The sequence below is a fragment of the Lissotriton helveticus genome, chromosome 12 (assembly GCF_964261635.1).
Source record: "Lissotriton helveticus chromosome 12, aLisHel1.1, whole genome shotgun sequence".
Taxonomy (NCBI): Eukaryota; Metazoa; Chordata; class Amphibia; order Caudata; family Salamandridae; genus Lissotriton; species Lissotriton helveticus.
In genome coordinates this window covers 288,455,722-288,478,214 of record NC_136073.1, presented here as the reverse complement: position 1 = coordinate 288,478,214, position 22,493 = coordinate 288,455,722, and the positions used below count along the sequence as shown (strand labels likewise).

Below are 22,493 nucleotides of genomic sequence, written 5' to 3'. Positions count from 1 at the left end.
GTTATGGAGTATTCCCTAATTTAATGTGAGAGATTAATATTGCATTTAGATTTCATTACATTCACTCAAACAATTATCTACTACAATTTCGCTATTACAAATTCACTAGCCCATCATTGAATGAGCCTTTGTTGGAGCAAAAGATGTTTCCATCGCAGCACCCATTTTTATTGCTATTAACCTGTATATTTAAAATCAAAGTTGTTACTCCACAGGCATGTCCACTACATGTTTATTATCTTTGTTTTATTCTACAGCAGTGCTACTGCCCTTACTTTTAAGCAATATTTGCAGTCTCTGACTCTGAATTCATGAATAATAAATACGTAAAGCATTGTGACATCCAATGTTGTCAATTTGTATTTAAGACTCAGTGATTGGTAGTCTTTTCTTTATATAAATGGGTAACTTTGATCCTCATGGATGTTTGCAGTACTTAAATAACAGAGGGCAAGGCCATGCAGAGCATTTACTGTTCCAAAGTGTTCCCAAAAGGACACACAGAGTGTTTATTCAAGGTTCTATGTGAATGTATGTGTTTGTTGCGTGCAGCATCTTCCTTAAAGTAATTTAGATTCAATTTCCATTGCCTTTATGACCCATCATGTTTGAACAAAAATGTGTTGTGGCCTCTTGCTATCTTAAGCATTCTCCCCACAGTCTTGATGTTACCTGCTGCTCAGCCAGTGAGTGAGGTCATTGAATGGTTGGAATGTTGAGAGTGTTTGTGCTTGGATGAGAGGACAGTTAGATTGAGAAGGGCTGAGCAGCAGGATGCTGCTCCTGGTGAGGCATTACCTGAAACCTGATCTGAACCTAATAAACCAACTTCTTTTGTAACAAACAAAACTACATCCTTGATTGTAATAGAGCCGACGAGGATGGGTACATTGTTACATCCCTATGCAGTAGAGGGTAGGTGAAACCCTGGTTCTGTTTAGGCGTATGGTGATGAGGTTACGTGTTTACACCCTAATGGAGTAAAGTGAGGAAGAACCCCTGTTTCTGTTTCAGTGCTGTGTTATGGAGGGTAACGGGCTATCCTGTTAAGAGTGTATTGTTGTGAAGGGAACGGGTAGTTGTGTTCAGTTTTTGGGCTGTATGCACTCTTGCATTGTGAATTTGTGGGACGTAGTAATTGCCTGTGTACTTTGCCATCTTACATCCCATTGGAGAATTGAAGTTATTGCAGAAAGTGTTGTTTGACCTCTTCTGTTTGCTTCGGTTGAGTGGTATTTAGTTTTGTTGGATGTTTTGTGGGAGGGTGTTTTGCCGTCCTTCATCCTGCTGAATTTCTTGTTGTTTCATGGGGGGAGATGTGTTGTGGCCTCTTGCTATCTTATGCATTCTCTCCACAGTCTTGATTGTTCCCAGCCGTTCAGCCAGTGAGTGAGGTCATTGAATGGTTGGAATGCTGAGAGTGTTTGTGCTTGGATGAGTTGACAGTTGGATTGAGAAAGGCTGAGCAGCAGGATGCTTCTCCCGGTGGGGCTTTACCTGATTTACCTGTAACCTGATCTGAACCTAATAAACCTACTCCTTTTGTAACCTACAAGACTACATCCTTGATTGAAACAAAATGCTCTGTTAGTATATTGGTGTTTGTTCTGCATGTTCTCACTGAGTTGCTCACAGACATGTTGAAGCTAAGGTCTAGAGATAAAGAGAATAATAATGTGGACTAAATGTACTCAAATGTGCACAAAAGTGGCATTTGCTGGCTGGTTGGGCTGCAGCCTGGGCAGTTGAGATGATATTTAACACCAAATTTGACATACAGCAGGTATTACTACTGTCTACTCATTAGATCAAAAAGGAGGGGTTGATTATCTTTTCTTTTATTTTTTAATGTAATTCACAGTTCCAATATTTTATTCTGTTTTTGCTTAACAATGGGATAGTTATGTGTATCACCAAACCAATGTTTCCAATTAGCAATCCTGAAGCCATGTACATTAATGTATCAGCAGGAATCATCTAAAATGAGAGAACAAGACGTCACCACATTTGAGCAAAATTACCAGGAGAATTTCTAAGCAGGCAGATTTAGTCTGTATTTTTCCACCTGGTGAGCAGACTTAGGGTTGCTCCGCATGTGGGGAAAAAACAAGCCCAAAACACTTGCTTTTAGGGGCACTATCAAGGAATAGGCAATACAGTTTAGTTAGAATTTAATTTAGGAGACTGCAATGCCGGGGTCCATGACAGTGCTCCCAAAAGCACATATCCCAGCAGTGAAGCCTATGTCTGGCACCTGCCAATAAGATCCACCTAGCACTCTAGCAGGCAAGCTCTGCATACAGTATCAAGCACTATCGGGGGACTAGTAGTGTAATTAACGTAATGGAATTACCATTGCTAGATTGCACAAATATTCCTCATTCCTTGTATTCCTCATTGTGGGGCCTTCTGTTTTAATCTGCGGGAAGCAGTTGTGAAACAACTGAAAACAAGTGGATTTGCACAATGTTGAACACCCGCTCACTGTGAATTAAAAAAAAAAATTGTCCAGCCCTACTTGTCCCTTCATTTAAATAAGCGAGAACAAGGCGCTCTGAATATCTGATTTTAAGAATTTTCTAATGTAAGTGAATCACCTTAATTTGCAGTGGTTTTTACATTTCAGGCTCCTGCTTACAGTTTACTATTCAAGAGGTCTGGCCTAGTCTTTACAGGAAATCCACCATCAAAAGCAGCATTTAGAACTTCATCCAGGGAGCTTGCCATCACAAAGTTCAGCTCGCCTCTCACATTTACAGGAATCTCCTCTAAATCATTTTCATTTCTTTTAGGAATTATAATGCTCTTCAATCCTGCTCTGTGAGCTGCCAGTGCTTTATCCTTTATTCCACCGACCTACAATATTGAAAACAATTTGAAAGAATTAGTAAGGTATTCATATTAACCAAATTATATTGTAAAATAATGCATTCCTTTATAGGTCTGGCTAGAATAATACCTAAGGTATAACCTACGTCTGTGGCAATGCTCTCTAAAAACCATAAAAAAGAAGCCTCCCATCACAGATCATTGCTTCTACACCTGCTTCCCCTTGTTGGCAAAAGGGAGGCCTCAGCCTCGCAGGGATACAGCACTAACGAGGTAAAGAGCTTTATGATGTCATGCAGGGATAACTGCTAGGATATGGAAAGGAATAGTAGTGTAAGAAATTGGGCTATTGGCTCAGGGAGAGTAAGTACCCACCTCAAGTAATAATCACTATCTCTATCAGGGTGAACCACTAACGTCTCTAAATTAACCTGTGCTCAACCCCCTCATAGCTATGGCACAGAGCAGACAGGCTTAACTTAGCGGTAATGTATAAAGTATTTGTGCAGTACTAAAACAGTAATAAGGTTGAATTGCAAACCAATTAAAATCTCAAAACGAATTTGAAAAGTAAAGTAAAATGTAATAAACAAAATAACACCAAAATGACTAACATCCAATAAGGGTAACAGAGGGCATGAATTTCTTTTTAATTTTAAGTACAAATAGAACCAAAAAGCACAATTTGGAAATGATAGTCAATGCTCCCAGTAGAACAGGACGTAGGCGCAATTTGACTCTGACTGCAACAGTGCACAAGTCGGATACACTAACCAGATTCATCCTGGTCAAAGAGCTTGCCTTCTGACTTCAGTGCTTTAAGTCCCAATTCACCAATGGAGTACACTTCTAAAGCAACCAGAGGACCTCAAGGGAGGCACTTATAGACTTACAGGATGGCAGACAAAGTCCAATCGAGTTGCCCCTGATGAGCTGGGCAGTTGCAGGAAAGACCTCTTGGAGCTTGTTGTATCCCTGTAGCTTGAAAAGAAGGTCAGCTTTAGACACTTGGAGTGCTCTTTTTTGTCTTGGGCTCAAGGCAGAGGGCAGGTCCTTCTCAGGTTGCAGAAAGCAGGTTAATTTTTCTACTGCTCTTCCTCAGGTTCAGAAGTGTTCTGAAGTGCATGCCTAAAGATATCACATTGAAGTCTGGCACAAGCCAGTGGGGGGTTATGACCCCTGGAGATGCCCTAACCAATAGAGAAAAGGTTCCCGGGAATAACCCAACCAATTTTGGGAATTTTCAAGATGGCCAAACTTTGGCCACCCACAACTTGGGCACATACGGTGTGTGTGGGGAGTGTTATAATTCTGGTGTCCTCTTACATTTAGCACTAAAATCCAGTTTAGACAGTCCCTGTACCCCCAACAAAGAGACAGATGTCTGGTGGAACAAAGCTGAGCTTTCAGCAACTTGACAGTGGATAAACCCATCTTGTTTTGACATTCTGCTTCCCTCCTTTTACGTGCACCACAAATGCCATTAAAAAAAAACCAGCAAACCAGTCAATCAGGTCTTGACACTCCAGCAGGATTTGACACTGTGATGTCAAGAGGCCCTCTGTGGAAGATGTCAGGCTGGCAGGACCGGGGAGGGGAGAAGGATGCAGGTGTGCCGGTTAGCTTCATCTGCTTGTGATTGGGTAGGCCTCTTTGAAGTTAACCAGTCCATGGGCCCAAACCTTAGTCTACCTGTCGCAGAGCCGAGGGTACAGGGGAGGAGAGACAAAAGACTGTGGACTGGTGGGAGACTCCACGTGATTCTTCACCTTATTTTCCCAAACAGCAGGACGAATATCCTACGAGGAGGAAGAGAGCCCGGGAGACCTCGGTTACTGTCCCTTTAACTGGGAAGCAACAGACGCCAGTCCCTCCTCCAGGTGTGACGCATCACCGTCAGCTCCAACTAAAGCGGATGATCTCCTGAAAGAGGTGTATCCCTTCACCGACGTGCGGAAGCCAAGCGAGGAACGCGGAGAGAACAAGACGCCAGCCGAAGATCAAGGGGAAGGAGTACAGAGCATCCAGTGAGACTCGGAGAACAAGAAGCAGTCGGCAGCGCTGAGGGAAAGCCGAGACCACGCTACATCTCGCCACGCTCCAGGAGGAACGTGGCTAAACCAGGTATGCAAAAGGTTCCTGGGCTGGGTAGGGAGGCAGGAAGCACCGGACATATAGGGCACACGGACTGATCGGAGCCCTGAGTGTTGCACGGCCCCCTCCCCTTCACTCACACCCACTAGCCTGTATAGCACTACTGAAACTCGCTGGAAGGTGTCCCCTCACTTCCCCTTCCCTAGAGCACGTAGCAGAACCCGACACTGACTGCTTCTCTCTCTCCTTCATCCGAGCCACATCTTAAAGGAGGAGGAAGACGAGAGGCAAAGAAGAGCGGGACATTCAGAAGACTCCATAAGAAAAGAAGAAAGTCGCCTATACCAACATCCTGGCCTCTAGAGAAAGACACAGTAGACGATCTTTCCAAAATAAAATAAAGCCCTACCTAACACATCGAAGTGTTGTGTCCTTCCATCCAGACCCGCTAACACTGGTGGAGAATGTGGGCATAAGTCAGCCCATGTGCATATCAAAGATGGAGTCCCTGATACAACATTTGGTGAAGGGCCAAGAAAAATTGGAATGGGCAGTAGAACGTCAAATGACGTCAGCCCAGGCTGACCATGACACCTTTAAGGATACAATGGCGGCCTAAACAGAAGGACTGCAAAAGCTGTTTACTGAGGGCCATCCTGTAATCCCTCCTCGTGGTGCCACGCCTCACCCCTCCGGAATATCGCTTAAAAAATATATACCCGGTGAGGACTCCGACGCATTCCTCTTAAATATTGAGAGAGTTGCAAGTGCATGTGGGTGTCCTATGGATAGGTGGTTGTTTTTTCAGGCGCCCTTGTTAACAGGCGAGGCGCAGGCCGCCTATCAAGTCGCTAACGCAGGAGGAGACACCCCATACAACGATATCAAGAACATAATCTTAGATCATTTAGGCATAAATGCAGAGGCCTATAGGGTACGCTTTTGAAAGGACAAGCATTTACAATGCAATAGGTCTCGCAGCATTAAAGTTGGAGTTATTGGCATATTTTATGACAATGCGTTGCATAAACGTTTTAGCAAACTTTGAATTGGTGAGCAGTGAGAGTGTGTGCAAGAGTATGCTGTTGCTCACAGCTGTTATTATTCACTTAGCTCTGATGATGCACCTCATGCACGGGGCTGACAATTATTATTCACACAGCTCTGATGATGCACCTCATGCACGGGGCTGACAATTATTATTCACACAGCTCTGATGATGCACCTCACGCACGGGGCTGACGCGGTTATTATTCACACAGCTCTGATGATGCACCTCAGGCACGGGCACACAGCTGTTATTATTCACACAGCTCTGATGATGCACCTGAGCACGGGGCTGACACAGTTATTATTCACACAGCTTTGATGATGCATCTCAAATAACAAAATACAAAATGTCCCTGTAGGAATTATTACACCATTAATGTTTAAATTATTAGTTAGTCACCTAAGCGATCAAATGTTTAACAGAAGCAAGGAAGAAACAGAATTAAACTGTTCTTTATTATTCTGTTATAAATAATGTTTTTGAATAATTTTTCTTTTTCTCACACCCAATGTACAATATGGCAACAGAAAATACTACTACATTTGCAAAATCAATTAACTGTAGTATATGACAACTTTTGCTAATAACATGGAGAAAACCGATGCCATGTTCTGGAAATTACTTTTCATGATACAATCAATAGAAATAGAATAGATACATCCATAAGCAAAAAGATCTCAAGCGTTGACGTTTCGGTCCCCGTTGGTTTACATAATCCATAGGACCATCATCAGGACCATATGTTGCACATATAAATCTAAAATTAAATATACATATAAATATAATATAATAGTATCCTTGCAAAACCAGTATCGTCTACTTATCCCAAGGAAATTAGACCTCAGACCTACATCCTAGGTGTAAGGAGTAGATCAACCACCACCAAAAGGAACCAACATTTATGTGCCTACTATCAAAACAATTAAGATTAAAACTGTGACCTATACCCTCAGTGTATTAAATAGATCAACCACCACCAAAAAGAAGAAGAAGCCAACACTCATGTGCCTACTGCCTTAAAATCTGTGATTTTAAGTTAACAAAATCTTACCAAAGACGTCCAGCCGGAAGTCCTAAGATTTGAAACTCCAATATCCTGTTGTCTAATAAAAGAAGCCAACAACAGCACTATGTCAACGACATGCTGTCCCATTCTAAATTATCAAAAAATGTAATGCATTTAAACAGCGTAAATCACTTAAGAATCTGCACTCACAGATGAAGTCGCAATATCTTCACCTATATCGTCCTAAACGTCGAAATCCGAACGCCACCCAAAGAGAGGAGCTTTGCACGTTACCTATAAATCAAAAAACTTCCATCAGTGCCCGGCTCAACGCACTCTATACAAGTACACTCGTAGAAGACCAAAGCCTCGTTATTCAACTTGGGGTTAAGGACCAGCAATGTCACTTACTTAATAACGTAGGGGGAGCACCGCCGTTACTGCCCACTCGAATGCCGCGTTCGAGAAATGAATGCCGCCACTTCCGTGTATATACGCTGAAGGCGTCATGGCGTCATGCGTATGAAAAATAGCGCCATCTTGTTAAAGCTAGTAAAGTTAATGAGAGCCCTCTACGAGTGAAAACTGCCCTCAAACAGCCGGTCATAACAGATACTATTAGCGTACCAAAGGTGGACAATTCAACACAGGACATGGTTGTCATAAAATGCCGTGAACAGTATCTTCGTCATCTAGGCGGCCATCTTGGAACGGGTCCCCGCTACCAAAGGTCTATATAAAAGCCACTCACTCAAACCTCAATGACTACCTTACTCTATGGGAAAATATTACAATATAGCCACGCTATAAATTTTCATCACAGACAATCACAAGGAAAGCCGAAAATCTAAAGTTGCCAAATCCTAAGGTGGCCACAGTATGCCACTCAATCAAGGAATTCAAGCCTTTATCAACAGTGTTACACATCCAGATCCATGGTAACGTTTGTTACTCTTGATGACATCAATTACAAACCATTGCATTTCATTAGGCAAATGTAATTTCTGCTGATAATGTTCTACCAAAGGAGCAGTTGTAACATTACACCTTATAGGGGACTGATGCTGTAATTCCCGTTTTTTAACTTCCTGTTTGGTCTTGCCTATATATGACAACATGCAAGGGCATTGTATACAATAAATAACATTTTTAGTGTTACAATTTGAATGATGGAACAGTTTAATTTATTTTTCATTCACCTTACAGCTTTTCATTGACTTGGTGGTCGCACACGCCGCACAGTTACCACATGGGTAATGACCCGTAACTGGTGGCAAACCCCACTGTGATTGTATCGTGCTGGACGCTGGCTCCTTATAGGCTTTCACCAACCAAGAAATCTCTTAAGTTTCTACCTCTTTTGAATGCAAACCGAGGTTGCGTCAAATGAGGTTCTACTTTCCTGATCAAATGCCAATTGTTATTAATAATAGTCCTAATCTGATGTGACTCAGAACCAAACGTAGTGACACATGTGAGGGGCTTGGTGCCAAACTCAGTCACATCAGTCTCCTCTTTTTTTGTCAATAGCGCTTCACGATTGTAATACCAAGCGCGTTTCACCAATCTACAGGGATATGACCGCATCACCAATTTAGATTGTAGGATTTTAGCCTCGCGAAAATAATTATTCTTCTTGGTGCAATTGCGCCGAAGGCGCAAAAACTGCCCAAAAGGGAGGTTATCGCGTAAATTACGCAGATGGTGGCTATCATATTTCAAAAGGGTATTCCTTGATGTCGGTTTGGTGTAAAGACTCATAGCTAAAGTGTTGTGGTCATTGTAAATGGACAGATCTAGAAAGTTAATGGAGGATCTGTCACTTTCTAATGTGAATTGTAAATTGCTATCCTGTTGGTTCAGCCACTCATGAAAGCTTTGTAGTGCTTCTTCTGTACCATTCCAAACTAGACAAACGTCATCAATGTATCGGAGATAGTGGCGTAAATTGTCGAGGTAGGGGTTATTGTTGTATATCACCCTTTCCTCGAAGGCTTCCACATAAAGGTTTGCTACATCTGGCGCAAAAATGGCGCCCATGGCCACTCCTTTGAGTTGGCCATAGAAGTCTGCTCCAAAGATAAAATAATTCTCATTTAGGGCAATCCTAGCACATTGGACTATAAACTCCGTGGGGACCTGGTGTGGACGTATCCGTGTTTCCAGAATGTCACTTATTATTGAGAGAGCATCCTCTTGCGAAAAGCTTGTATATAAGCTATTGATATCCATCGTGACCAAAATGTCACTAACTGGATCAAATGGTTGGCCTTCGAGTTTCACAATCACATCTCTACTATCTTGAGTGTATGCTCTAGTCAGAGGGACGAATGGTTTTCGAAAGTAGTCTACGTATTCAGCTAACGGTTGGAGTATAGACTGGCACCCTGCCATAATAGGTCTACCGGGCGGGCTTTGGCTATCCTTATGAATTTTTGGAAGCGTGTAAAACGCCGGAATGGAATAGTCATTTTTATTCATATAGGTAAACTCTGTTTTGCTTAACCACAACCCCTCTACACCTACAGTTGTTAGTGATCGAATCTCTCTCCGTATTCTCATAGTAGGGTCCCCTCTCAATTTTTGGTAATGTGTTGGATTGTTTAGTTGACGTAACACCTCACTATCATAGTCTGTTTTATTTTGTACAATGATCCCACCCCCCTTATCAGCGGGTTTCACTATATGATCATCTCTATTAGCAAGGGTTTGTAGAACCAATTTTGCTTCTTTCGAAAAATTTTATTTGACATATTTTTTGTCTTGAAACATTTGTTGGATTTCATTCATCACTACATTTTCGAAAGTGATAAGATCTTTTGGCATCATATTTGTCGGTGGAAAAAAGGTTGAAGGACATTTCAAACCACTGATGTTAGTCACATGAGCTATTTGGGTATTTGCAAAAAAATACTTCAGACGTATCGTTCTAAAGAAATTATAGATCTCTACACATGTCATAAAAGGATCATTCGTATTGGTGGGAACAAAGGACAGTCCGTGACTCAATACCTCCATCTCCTTAGAGCTTCACATATGAGAGGAAAGATTAAAGATGGGAACAATTGTTAAATTCTGATTATTATCCATACCTATATGTTGGTCCGAAATTAACACTCGTAATAACTGTTCCGTGTCTGTCGGAACCCCGGGGTGTATTGGTTCCTGTACCAACCTCTCCTGGTGTTCCGAGCCCGCCCTCTCTGTTGCTGTTGGCCCCTGCCTAAAAAAGAAGAGGGCGAAATATGTCCTCTACCTCCTCTGTAATTGGAGTTGCCACCCCGATTTACACTCTCATCAGAACTTGAGGAACCGGTCTCAGAGAAAGTTGTATGCTTAGGAGCCCAGTTTGTCTGATTACCAGTAGCCTGAAAAAAATCTTTCTTTAAATAGGGATATGTACGTTCCCTACAGTAGTTTTTCAAATCTTTTTGTAATTTCTCAGTCTTTTTTAGGATGTTGTTTCTTTGAAAATCAATAATTATGGTGTCTAGCTTTTTCAAAAACTCATCAATATCCGTGGCTGTAGTATCTTCCCGGATATGTTTCTCTAGCTCTGCAATCTCCAGCTTAAGTTTGTCAATATGTTTGAGTGCTGTCTCAATGCTCAGGACCATCCAGCTCCTAGAGCATTCGTTAGAGACAAAACTGAAACCTACTTTGTAATCTTCGTCCTCTACAAATATTGCTGGAATATTACGGACTTGTAGTCCGATCGGTATAATGTTGTTACTCAGACAATCTGTCAGAAATTTTGCATGTAACTCTGTCCTAATGAGTTTCTTATGCAGTCGTTCTAAGGTATTATGTGCGGCTGACTGTTGGATATTAAGACTATTGCCGGTGTTTTGTGGCCCCAACAATGAGGGACCATCTGCTATCTTTGCTATATAGTCGTCCGTATAAGTGAGGGTTTCTTTCTCAGACATAGGTAGATTTTTAACAGTAACAGACACTACACAAAAATATGTACATATGAGAACACAAAAATATAAGTAAAGATGAATACAACCACATCCAATTAACAAACAAAGTAGACTGATACCTATATACAACAACCACTTTCGTTAAAAAAGGGGCCCTTGCAGACAATCGTCTGCGCTAACAATGTTATACAAAACAGAGACACCCAATATTCCCAAAGGGACTGGGTATATTAAATAACAAAATACAAAATGTCCCTGTAGGAATTATTACACCATTAATGTTTAAATTATTAGTTAGTCACCTAAGCGATCAAATGTTTAACAGAAGCAAGGAAGAAACAGAATTAAACTGTTCTTTATTATTCTGTTATAAATAATGTTTTTGAATAATTTTTCTTTTTCTCACACCCAATGTTCAATATGGCAACAGAAAATACTACTACATTTGCAAAATCAATTAACAGTAGTATATGACAACTTTTGCTAATAACATGGAGAAAACCGATGCCATGTTCTGGAAATTACTTTTCATGATACAATCAATAGAAATTCAAATGATGATACATCCATAAGCAAAAAGATGTCAAGCGTCGACGTTTCGGTCCCCGTTGGTTTACATAATCCATAGGACCATCATCAGGACCATACGTTGCACATATAAATCTAAAAGTAAATATACATATAAATATAATATAATAGTATCCTTGCAAAACCAGCATTGTCTACTTATCCCAAGGAAATTAGACCTCAGACCTACATCTTAGGTGTACGGAGTAGATCAGCCACCACCAAAAGGAACCAACATGTATGTGCCTACTATCAGCACTGGGCTGACGCAGTTAATATTCACACAGCACTGATGATGCACCTCAGCACGGGGCTGCCGGCAGTTGTTATTCACACAGCTCTGATGATGCACCTCAGGCATGGGGCTCACACCTGTTATTATTCACACAGCTCTTATGATGCACCTCAGGCACGGGTCTGACGCAGTTATTATCCACACAGCTCTGATGATGCCCCTCAGCACGGGGCTCACAGCTGTTATTATTCACACAGCTCTGATGATGCACCTCAGGCACGGGGCTGACAGTTATTATTCACACAGCTCTGATGATGCACGTCACGCACGGGGTTCACAGCTGTTATTATTCACACAGCTCTGATGATGCCCCTCAGGCACGGGGCTAACACAGTTATTATTCACACAGCTCTGATGATGCACCTCAGGCACGGGGCTCACAGCTGTTATTATTCACACAGCTCTGATGATGCACCTCACGCACGGGCTCACAGCTGTTATTACTCACAGAGCTCTGATGATGCACCTCACGCACGTGGCTTTCGCAGTTATTATTCACACAGCTCTGATGATGCACCTCAGGCACGGGCTCACTGCTGTTATTATTCACACAGCTCTGATGATGCACCTCAGGCACAGGCTCACAGCTTTTATTATTCACACAGCTCTGATGATGCACCTCACGCACGGGCTCACAGCTGTTATTATTCACACAGCTCTGATGATGCACCTCACGCACGGGGCTGACGCAGTTATTATTCACACAGCTCTGATGATGCACCTCACGCACGGGGCTGACGCCTCCTGAAAGTGCCTGTATTTCTAAGCCTCCCTTGAAACTCGAAAGAGAGGCAAATAAGTTCCCTAAATATTATAGGACAGGATAAATTACTATTCTAGCTAAGTTTAGAGGGGAAGAGGGGGACTCAATGAAGTACGTATGCCGGCAAACCAGTTGGTTTGTTCAAGAAGCCCTCACCCACCAACCTAGTTGGTGGCATGCTTCATCATCGGGCCCACCATAGTGACACCGAATGTGTCCCGGGTGTGCTTCAGCGCCAGTTTACTGCGGAGCTGGTATATTTGCTGAGTGTGCAGTGTAGTGAGTGAGAAGGTGGGAATTAAAAGACCATACAGTGGGTCCCAGTACCCGAGGGTAATGAGATACTTTAATTTACTGGGCCCCTGTTGGTTATTTAAAAGGCAGACGGACGTATTGGAGTATGGATTATGACCTCCAGCGTCCTGTGTGGTCTACATGTTTCAGCCTGGCCTTTTTTAATTTGAAACAGGCTTTCCTCAGGACCAAGTGAGTATGTGAATAAAGTGCAATTTAAATAAATAAACTAAATTATAGTGGTTGTGTTGTATTTGGCTAAGTGTAGCACTCTCTAAGGTGCTATATGGGTAAGAGGGGGATTCCCTCTCGCTTTGCTACACACAACATATAGGGGACATAGACAGACGTACAAGGTAGAGTCATGTTAGCATTATATGGCAAGTTATGCATCATTCAGCCGACTTGTAAGGTGAGTGATCGAACTATGTTTTGGCTAGGGTGTGGTCGTGTCAGTGACAAGACCTGCGTGGGTTTTATCTAGAAACCGATTGCAGTGGTGAGCTAGGACAGCGGAATTTTGCATGGTGAGGATCAGGTAAGTAAATAAAAAAACATTATCCTCACACAGGCTATTTGCTGTACAAAGCTTCCTTGGGTCACCTGACAGAGAAAGAGACCCTGAAAGAAGGTTGTGACAGTGATGAATTGTATCCGACCTGTAGGGAAAAGATATCAACAGCTTACCCCAGTAGTTGCTGTAGTGCGTAGTCGATTTACTCACGGGATTGCCGGTCTGGTTCCTCCTTGGACCTATCGTCCTTCTGCGGTGCCCGAAATGCGAAAGGAGAGCCTGCCAGATCGTGTTTAAATAGCCCCGTTTATCTTTTTCACCTGTGTAAAGGTGGAAATAGAGGGAGGGTTGCAGCCGCGTAGAAACGCTATGTCATTGCCCCGGGGGCATGCCCAACGGTATAGTGGTTCTCGCGCCTGCGCGTTGTAGTGCAAGACACGCCTGCAGACGCGCGCATGCGCGAAAGAGAGATGGGGGTTGTGATGTTGGAAAAACATCACTAGATAGCGCGTGTCTATGCGCGGGAAGGTGGGGCATTGCCGAATTTTGACAAACAGTGCCGAGAGTGATTTCCTCATTCAGGGAAAGTTAATAAATTGAGTTGAGTGTCACGAGGAGACACAATGGGGTATTAAAAACTCAGATTAGTAAGCACAACAATAGGGAACATTGACTGGGTTAGAGAAATGAGAAGGTAGGAACATCATTAGGGCGGAATACTTAGTTCAGATTGTTAAGGAGTTCCACGGTATAGAGTCATTCAGGCCCGTAATGTGAGTGGACAATCTGTATATCCAGCGTTGCTCTTTCTGTAGAAGGTGTCTGTCGTTGTTTTCCGTAGTGTCAAACTGTTCTATGACAGTCCATGTGAAGTCATTGGGAGTATGGTTGTGGGACAGAAAATGATCTGTTAATTTGCTTATGTTTTTGCCACACCGGATGGTACTCCTGTGTTCTGTCATTCTGGTTCTGACCTTGCGGGTGGTCATCCCTACATATCGTAGTCCACACCTGCAGGTTATTAAGTATACCAAATTTGAGGAGTTGCAGTTTGTGAACTGCCGTTGTGTCCATGTTTTGCCTGGTTCCAGGTCCAGGGTTTTGGACGGTGATGTTAGATGGCATACACTGCAGTTATTGCATGGTTGGTGTCCTGTGAGTTTTGGTAAGCCCCATGTGTTGAGGATTGTATTGTCTTTTGGAGTGGCGTTGGTTCTGGGTCTTGTGTGGACTAGTGAGTCTTTTAGGTTTTTTGCTCTTTTGTAGGCAAACCTCGGTTTTTCCCAGTTTCTGCTGCCTGAATTGATGATCCTCCAGTTTCTGTTGATTATATTGGAGACCTGATTTGATGCAGTGTTGTATGTTGTTACACAGGTGAGAGAGGGTTCTGCAGGTGGTCTAGGAATGGTCTCAAGTAGTGCCTCTCTATTCTGATTCCTCGCCCTTTTGCAGGTGGTTTTTATGATTCTGGAAGGATACCCCCTGTCCTCCAATTTATGGATGAGGGCAGTTGATTGTTCTCTGAAATCCTGGATTTGACTGCAGTTGCGTCTGAGGCGCAGGAACTGTCCATAAGGGAGGTTTTCCCTTAGGGGTTTGGGATGAAAGCTATCGAACCTGAGGAGGGAATTCCTCGATGTAGGTTTGTAAAAGGTTGTAGTTGTTAAACCATTCTGGTCAGCTTTAATATTCAGATCCAGAAAGGCCAGTTCAGAAGGACTGCTGGTACTCGTGAATTTAAGGTAGTTGTCACGGCTGTTGATCCATAGGAGGAAGTTGTCTAGGGTCTCCTGGTTGCCTTCCCAAATGATGAGAATGTCGTCAATGTAGCGACGCCATAGTTTGATATTGGTTGAGTATGGGTTGGTGGGCGTTTGTACATGGGTCTTTTCAAAATGGGCCACATACAGACCAGCTACGCTCGGGGCAAAAACACTCCCCATGGAGGTCCCATTGGTCTGTAAGTAAAGTTTTCCTTCATATTCGAAGTAGTTGTCCTTTAGTGCAAGGGTAGCACATTCCATGATGAAGCTGCGCGGGGTCTGGTGATCCCAGATATTATCCATGAGGACCTCATGTAATACTTTCAGTGTGGCATCTTGTGGCAAGCTGGTGTACAAGCTCTCTATGTCTAGTCCGACAAGGAGTTGGGTTGTCGGGTCAAAGTTTATTTCTTTGATGACGGGGAGGAGATGTTTCGTGTCTTTTATATATGATGGTGTCTGTTGAACCAGAGGGTTGAGAAAGAAATCACAGAAACGGGATAGTGGTTCTAAGAGTGATTGGATTCCCGACACGATAGGTCTGCCTGGTGGGGGGGTGACTCCTTTGTGTATCTTGGGGACTGTGTAGAAATATGGGATTCTTGCATTTTTGGCGCACAGATAGTCAGCCTCTTGTTTGGAGATATGTTCTGCATCTCGAGCGGTCACGACCAGGGTGTTGATTGTGCTGCGTAGCTCCTCAGTGGGGTCTTTTTTGAGACTCCTGTAGTTCCTGGTGTCACTCAAGAGTCTGCGGCACTCTTTATCGTAATCCGTTTTGTCCATGAGGACAATGCCCCCACCTTTATCCGCAGGTTTGATGACAAGCGATGGGTTATTCTGTAGGCGTTTGATGGTTTCGCGTTCTTGGTGGGACAGGTTGTTGAAAGTGTCCTTCTCTTGTAGTTTTTCTACCTCCGTGTATACCGCCTGTTCGAAAGCAGCAATCTCTACTGGGATGCTGGCTGGAGGTGGAACGAAGTTGGACTTTTGTCTGAGGCCTGTCTCATTGGGGATCTCCTCTTGATTGTTGCCAGTCTCTTCTTTCTTTTCAAAGAAAGCCTTCAGCTTGAGTTTCCTGAAGAACTCTGCTAGTTCTACATGTAGTTTGAAGGTGTCCAATCTAGTTGTAGGGACGAAGGAAAGGCCTTTGTTCAGAACTTCTATCTCCTCATTGGTCAGTGTGTGCTTGAGATGTTGAAGACTAGTTGGCTGGTGGTTCTTGGGGGTGTTACTTGCTCGGCCCCGCCTGTTCTTTGGATTTGTTCCTTGTGTTGGAACTCACTGGGTCCGCTTCTGGTGCCCAATGGACCTGTGGTGTATTCCTTCTCTTTCCGCGGTTTCTTCGGCCCTGTGGTAAAAAAGGATACCTTTGGTTTTGGTTATTTTGGAAGAAGGGCATTTGCCCTGGTGCATATAGTGGTGGAAAACCATAATATGGGGGTGGTATCGGTCCAAATTGTGGTGGTCCAAAGTTGTGGTTCTGTTGTGGTCCCTGCCACGGTTGTTGCCAGTGTTGTCCTCGTCGTCCTCTGCCTCTAGATTTGTTTGATCCAGTACTGGAGTTGCTTGAAACGGAGCTGTTGTCCCCGGAACTGTCAGAATCTTTTTTGGGGGTAGTGTAGTTATCATCTGCGTAGGGGTAGGTCTTTGTGGTCATCCGGTGTGGCAAAAACATAAGCAAATTAACAGATCATTTTCTGTCCCACAACCATACTCCCAATGACTTCACATGGACTGTCATAGAACAGTTTGACACTACGGAATACAACGACAGACACCTTCTACAGAAAGAGCAACGCTGGATATACAGATTGTCCACTCACATTACGGGCCTGAATGACTCTATACCGTGGAACTCCTTAACAATCTGAACTAAGTATTCCGCCCTAATGATGTTCCTACCTTCTCATTTCTCTTACCCAGTCAATGTTCCCTATTGTTGTGCTTACTAATCTGAGTTTTTAATACCCCATTGTGTCTCCTCGTGACACTCAACTCAATTTATTAACTTTCCCTGAATGAGGAAATCACTCTCGGCACTGTTTGTCAAAATTCGGCAATGCCCCACCTTCCCGCGCATAGACACGCGCTATCTAGTGATGTTTTTCCAACATCACAACCCCCGTCTCTCTTTCGCGCATGCGCGCGTCTGCAGGCGTGTCTTGCACTACAACGCGCAGGCGCGAGAACCACTATACCGTTGGGCATGCGCCCCGGGGCAATGACATAGCGTTTCTACGCGGCTGCAACCCTCCCTCTATTTCCACCTTTACACAGGTGAAAAAGATAAACGGGGCTATTTAAACACGATCTGGCAGGATCTCCTTTCGCATTTCGGGCACCGCAGAAGGACGATAGGTCCAAGGAGGAACCAGACCGGAAATCCCGTGAGTAAATCGACTACGCACTACAGCAACTACTGGGGTAAGCTGTTGATATCTTTTCCCTACAGGTCGGATACAATTCATCACTGTCACAACCTTCTTTCAGGGTCTCTTTCTCTGTCAGGTGACCCAAGGAAGCTTTGTACAGCAAATAGCCTGTGTGAGGATAATGTTTTTTTATTTACTTACCTGATCCTCACCATGCAAAATTCCGCTGTCCTAGCTCACCACTGCAATCGGTTTCTAGATAAAACCCACGCAGGTCTTGTCACTGACACGACCACACCCTAGCCAAAACATAGTTCGATCACTCACCTTACAAGTCGGCTGAATGATGCATAACTTGCCATATAATGCTAACATGACTCTACCTTGTACGTCTGTCTATGTCCCCTATATGTTGTGTGTAGCAAAGCGAGAGGGAATCCCCCTCTTAACCATATAGCACCTTAGAGAGTGCTACACTTAGCCAAATACAACACAACCACTATAATTTAGTTTATTTATTTAAATTGCACTTTATTCACATACTCACTTGGTCCTGAGGAAAGCCTGTTTCAAATTAAAAAAGGCCAGGCTGAAACATGTAGACCACACAGGACGCTGGAGGTCATAATCCATACTCCAATACGTCCGTCTGCCTTTTAAATAACCAACAGGGGCCCAGTAAATTAAAGTATCTCATTACCCTCGGGTACTGGGACCCACTGTATGGTCTTTTAATTCCCACCTTCTCACTCACTACACTGCACACTCAGCAAATATACCAGCTCCGCAGTAAACTGGCGTTGAAGCACACCCGGGACACATTCGGTGTCACTGTGGTGGGCCCGATGATGAAGCATGCCACCAACTAGGTTGGTGGGTTAGGGCTTCTTGAACAAACCAACTGGTTTGCCGGCATACGTACTTCATTGAGTCCCCCTCTTCCCCTCTAAACTTAGCTAGTCCTTCTTTGATTTTGATATATAATACCGGGGATTCGGACTAGCTTACCTAGTCCTCACTCTCTCCTTTGATTTAACTATATCAGGCAGCGCACAGCTGCGAGAGTCCTACTTCCATTAACCACAATGGAAGAAAACATCGGCCTCACATTCACTGAAGATGATGTCAGTGAAATACTATCCGACCCATCTCTCCTGGCAGATTTCAACATCTCCACAACAATAGCACAAACAACCGACTGGGACACATTGACTGAGAAGAAAAGGAACAGAATACGAACCGTCCTACACGGCGTAATTCTAGCACAATACTTACGCACTAACACAGCCCCTAAAGGCCTTATAGTCACCAATGCTCCTAGAATTTTCCTAGATGATGCCACCTTTAGAAAGGATTCGGCCCAGATTGCCTGGCACTGCACCAGAGACTGGCTCATCCTAATCATCAAAACCGCCAAACGCCTGTCAGACGCCATCATGATCGCGATTCAAACAACAGAGACCCACTTCAAAACCACCCTCACTGGTTTCAAAAAGAAACTAGATGACCAAAACCGCGAAATGGCGGAATACAAGGAATACCTAACCCAGACCAAGGTCAAGAACTTCGAGAAGGATCTGAAGAAGTTTAGCTTCACAAAGACCTACCCCTACGCAGATGATAACTACACTACCCCCAAAAAAGATTCTGACAGTTCCGGGGACAACAGCTCCGTTTCAAGCAACTCCAGTACTGGATCAAACAAATCTAGAGGCAGAGGTCGACGAGGACAACACTGGCAACAACCGTGGCAGGGACCACAACAGAACCACAACTTTGGACCACCACAATTTGGACCGATACCACCCCCATATTATGGTTTTCCACCACTATATGCACCAGGGCAAATGCCCTTCTTCCAAAATAACCAAAACCAACGGTATCCTTTTTTACCACAGGGCCGAAGAAACCGCGGAAAGAGAAGGAATACACCACAGGTCCATTGGGCACCAGAAGCGGACCCAGTGAGTTCCAACACAAGGAACAAATCCAAAGAACAGGCGGGGCCGAGCAAGTAACACCCCCAAGAACCACCAGCCAACTAGTCTTCAACATCTCAAGCACACAACTGACCAATGAGGAGATAGAAGTTCTGAACAAAGGCCTTTCCTTCGTCCCTACAACTAGATTGGACACCTTCAAACTACATGTAGAACTAGCAGAGTTCTTCAGGAAACTCAAGCTGAAGGCTTTCTTTGAAAAGAAAGAAGAGACTGGCAACAATCAAGAGGAGATCCCCAATGAGACAGGCCTCAGACAAAAGTCCAACTTCGTTCCACCTCCAGCCAGCATCCCAGTAGAGATTGCTGCTTTCGAACAGGCGGTATACACGGAGGTAGAAAAACTACAAGAGAAGGACACTTTCAACAACCTGTCCCACCAAGAACGCGAAACCATCAAACGCCTACAGAATAACCCATCGCTTGTCATCAAACCTGCGGATAAAGGTGGGGGCATTGTCATCATGGACAAAACGGATTACGATAAAAAGTGCCGCAGACTCTTGAGTGACACCAGGAACTACAGGAGTCTCAAAAAAGACCCCACTGAGGAGCTACGCAGCACAATCAACACCCTGGTCGTGACCGCTCAAGATGCAGAACATATCTCCAAACAAGAGGCTGACTATCTGTGCGCCAAAAATGCAAGAATCCCATATTTCTACACAGTCCCCAAGATACACAAAGGAGTCACCCCCCCACCAGGCAGACCTATCGTGTCGGGAATCCAATCACTCTTAGAACCACTATCCCGTTTCTGTGATTTCTTTCTCAACCCTCTGGTTCAACAGACACCATCATATATAAAAGACACGAAACATCTCCTCACCGTCATCAAAGAAATAAACTTTGACCCGACAACCCAACTCCTTGTCGGACTAGACATAGAGAGCTTGTACACCAGCTTGCCACAAGATGCCACACTGAAAGTATTACATGAGGTCCTCATGGATAATATCTGGGATCACCAGACCCCGCGCAGCTTCATCATGGAATGTGCTACCCTTGCACTAAAGGACAACTACTTCGAATATGAAGGAAAACTTTACTTACAGACCAAAGGGACCTCCATGGGGAGTGTTTTTGCCCCGAGCGTAGCTGGTCTGTATGTGGCCCATTTTGAAAAGACCCATGTACAAACGCCCACCAACCCATACTCAACCAATATCAAACTATGGCGTCGCTACATTGACGACATTCTCATCATTTGGGAAGGCAACCAGGAGACCCTAGACAACTTCCTCCTATGGATCAACAGCCGTGACAACTACCTTAAATTCACGAGTACCAGCAGTCCTTCTGAACTGGCCTTTCTGGATCTGAATATTAAAGCTGACCAGAATGGTTTAACAACTACAACCTTTTACAAACCTACATCGAGGAATTCCCTCCTCAGGTTCGATAGCTTTCATCCCAGACCCCTAAGGGAAAACCTCCCTTATGGACAGTTCCTGCGCCTCAGACGCAACTGCAGTCAAATCCAGGATTTCAGAGAACAATCAACTGCCCTCATCCATAAATTGGAGGACAGGGGGTATCCTTCCAGAATCATAAAAACCACCTGCAAAAGGGCGAGGAATCAGAATAGAGAGGCACTACTTGAGACCATTCCTAGACCACCTGCAGAACCCTCTCTCACCTGTGTAACAACATACAACACTGCATCAAATCAGGTCTCCAATATAATCAACAGAAACTGGAGGATCATCAATTCAGGCAGCAGAAACTGGGAAAAACCGAGGTTTGCCTACAAAAGAGCAAAAAACCTAAAAGACTCACTAGTCCACACAAGACCCAGAACCAACGCCACTCCAAAAGACAATACAATCCTCAACACATGGGGCTTACCAAAACTCACAGGACACCAACCATGCAATAACTGCAGTGTTTGCCATCTAATATCACCGTCCAAAACCCTGGACCTGGAACCAGGCAAAACATGGACACAACGGCAGTTCACAAACTGCAACTCCTCAAATTTGGTATACTTAATAACCTGCAGGTGTGGACTACGATATGTAGGGATGACCACCCGCAAGGTCAGAACCAGAATGACAGAACACAGGAGTACCATCCGGTGTGGCAAAAACATAAGCAAATTAACAGATCATTTTCTGTCCCACAACCATACTCCCAATGACTTCACATGGACTGTCATAGAACAGTTTGACACTACGGAAAACAACGACAGACACCTTCTACAGAAAGAGCAACGCTGGATATACAGATTGTCCACTCACATTACGGGCCTGAATGACTCTATACTGTGGAACTCCTTAACAATCTGAACTAAGTATTCCGCCCTAATGATGTTCCTACCTTCTCATTTCTCTAACCCAGTCAATGTTCCCTATTGTTGTGCTTACTAATCTGTGTTTTTAATACCCCATTGTGTCTCCTCGTGACACTCAACTCATTTTATTAACTTTCCCTGAATGAGGAAATCACTCTCGGCACTGTTTGTCAAAATTCGGCAATGCCCCACCTTCCCGCGCATAGACACGCGCTATCTAGTGATGTTTTTCCAACATCACAACCCCCGTCTCTCTTTCGCGTATGCGCGCGTCTGCAGGCGTGTCTTGCACTACAACGCACAGGCGCGAGAACCACTATACCGTTGGGCATGCGCCCCGGGGCAATGACATAGCGTTTCTACGCGGCTGCAACCCTCCCTCTATTTCCACCTTTACACAGGTGAAAAAGATAAACGGGGCTATTTAAACACGATCTGGCAGGCTCTCCTTTCGCATTTCGGGCACCGCAGAAGGACGATAGGTCCAAGGAGGAACCAGACCGGCAATCCCATGAGTAAATCGACTACGCACTACAGCAACTACTGGGGTAAGCTGTTGATATCTTTTCCCTACAGGTCGGATACAATTCATCACTGTCACAACCTTCTTTCAGGGTCTCTTTCTCCGTCAGGTGACCCAAGGAAGCTTTGTACAGCAAATAGCCTGTGTGAGGATAATGTTTTTTTTATTTACTTACCTGATCCTCACCATGCAAAATTCCG

General features: G+C 44.0%; 1 protein-coding gene across 1 annotated transcript in view; it reads right to left on the bottom strand.

Moving 5' to 3' along the window:
• Positions 1-1,822: 1,822 nt before the first annotated feature.
• LONP2 (lon peptidase 2, peroxisomal) overlaps positions 1,823-22,493 on the bottom strand; it is a 796,271-nt gene continuing 775,600 nt past the window's right edge. Inside the window, exon 15 of the mRNA XM_078670264.1 lies at positions 1,823-2,856. Coding sequence (XP_078526390.1) covers positions 2,635-2,856 — 222 coding nt within the window. The 3' untranslated portion in view covers positions 1,823-2,634. The remainder of the gene's footprint in view (positions 2,857-22,493) is intronic.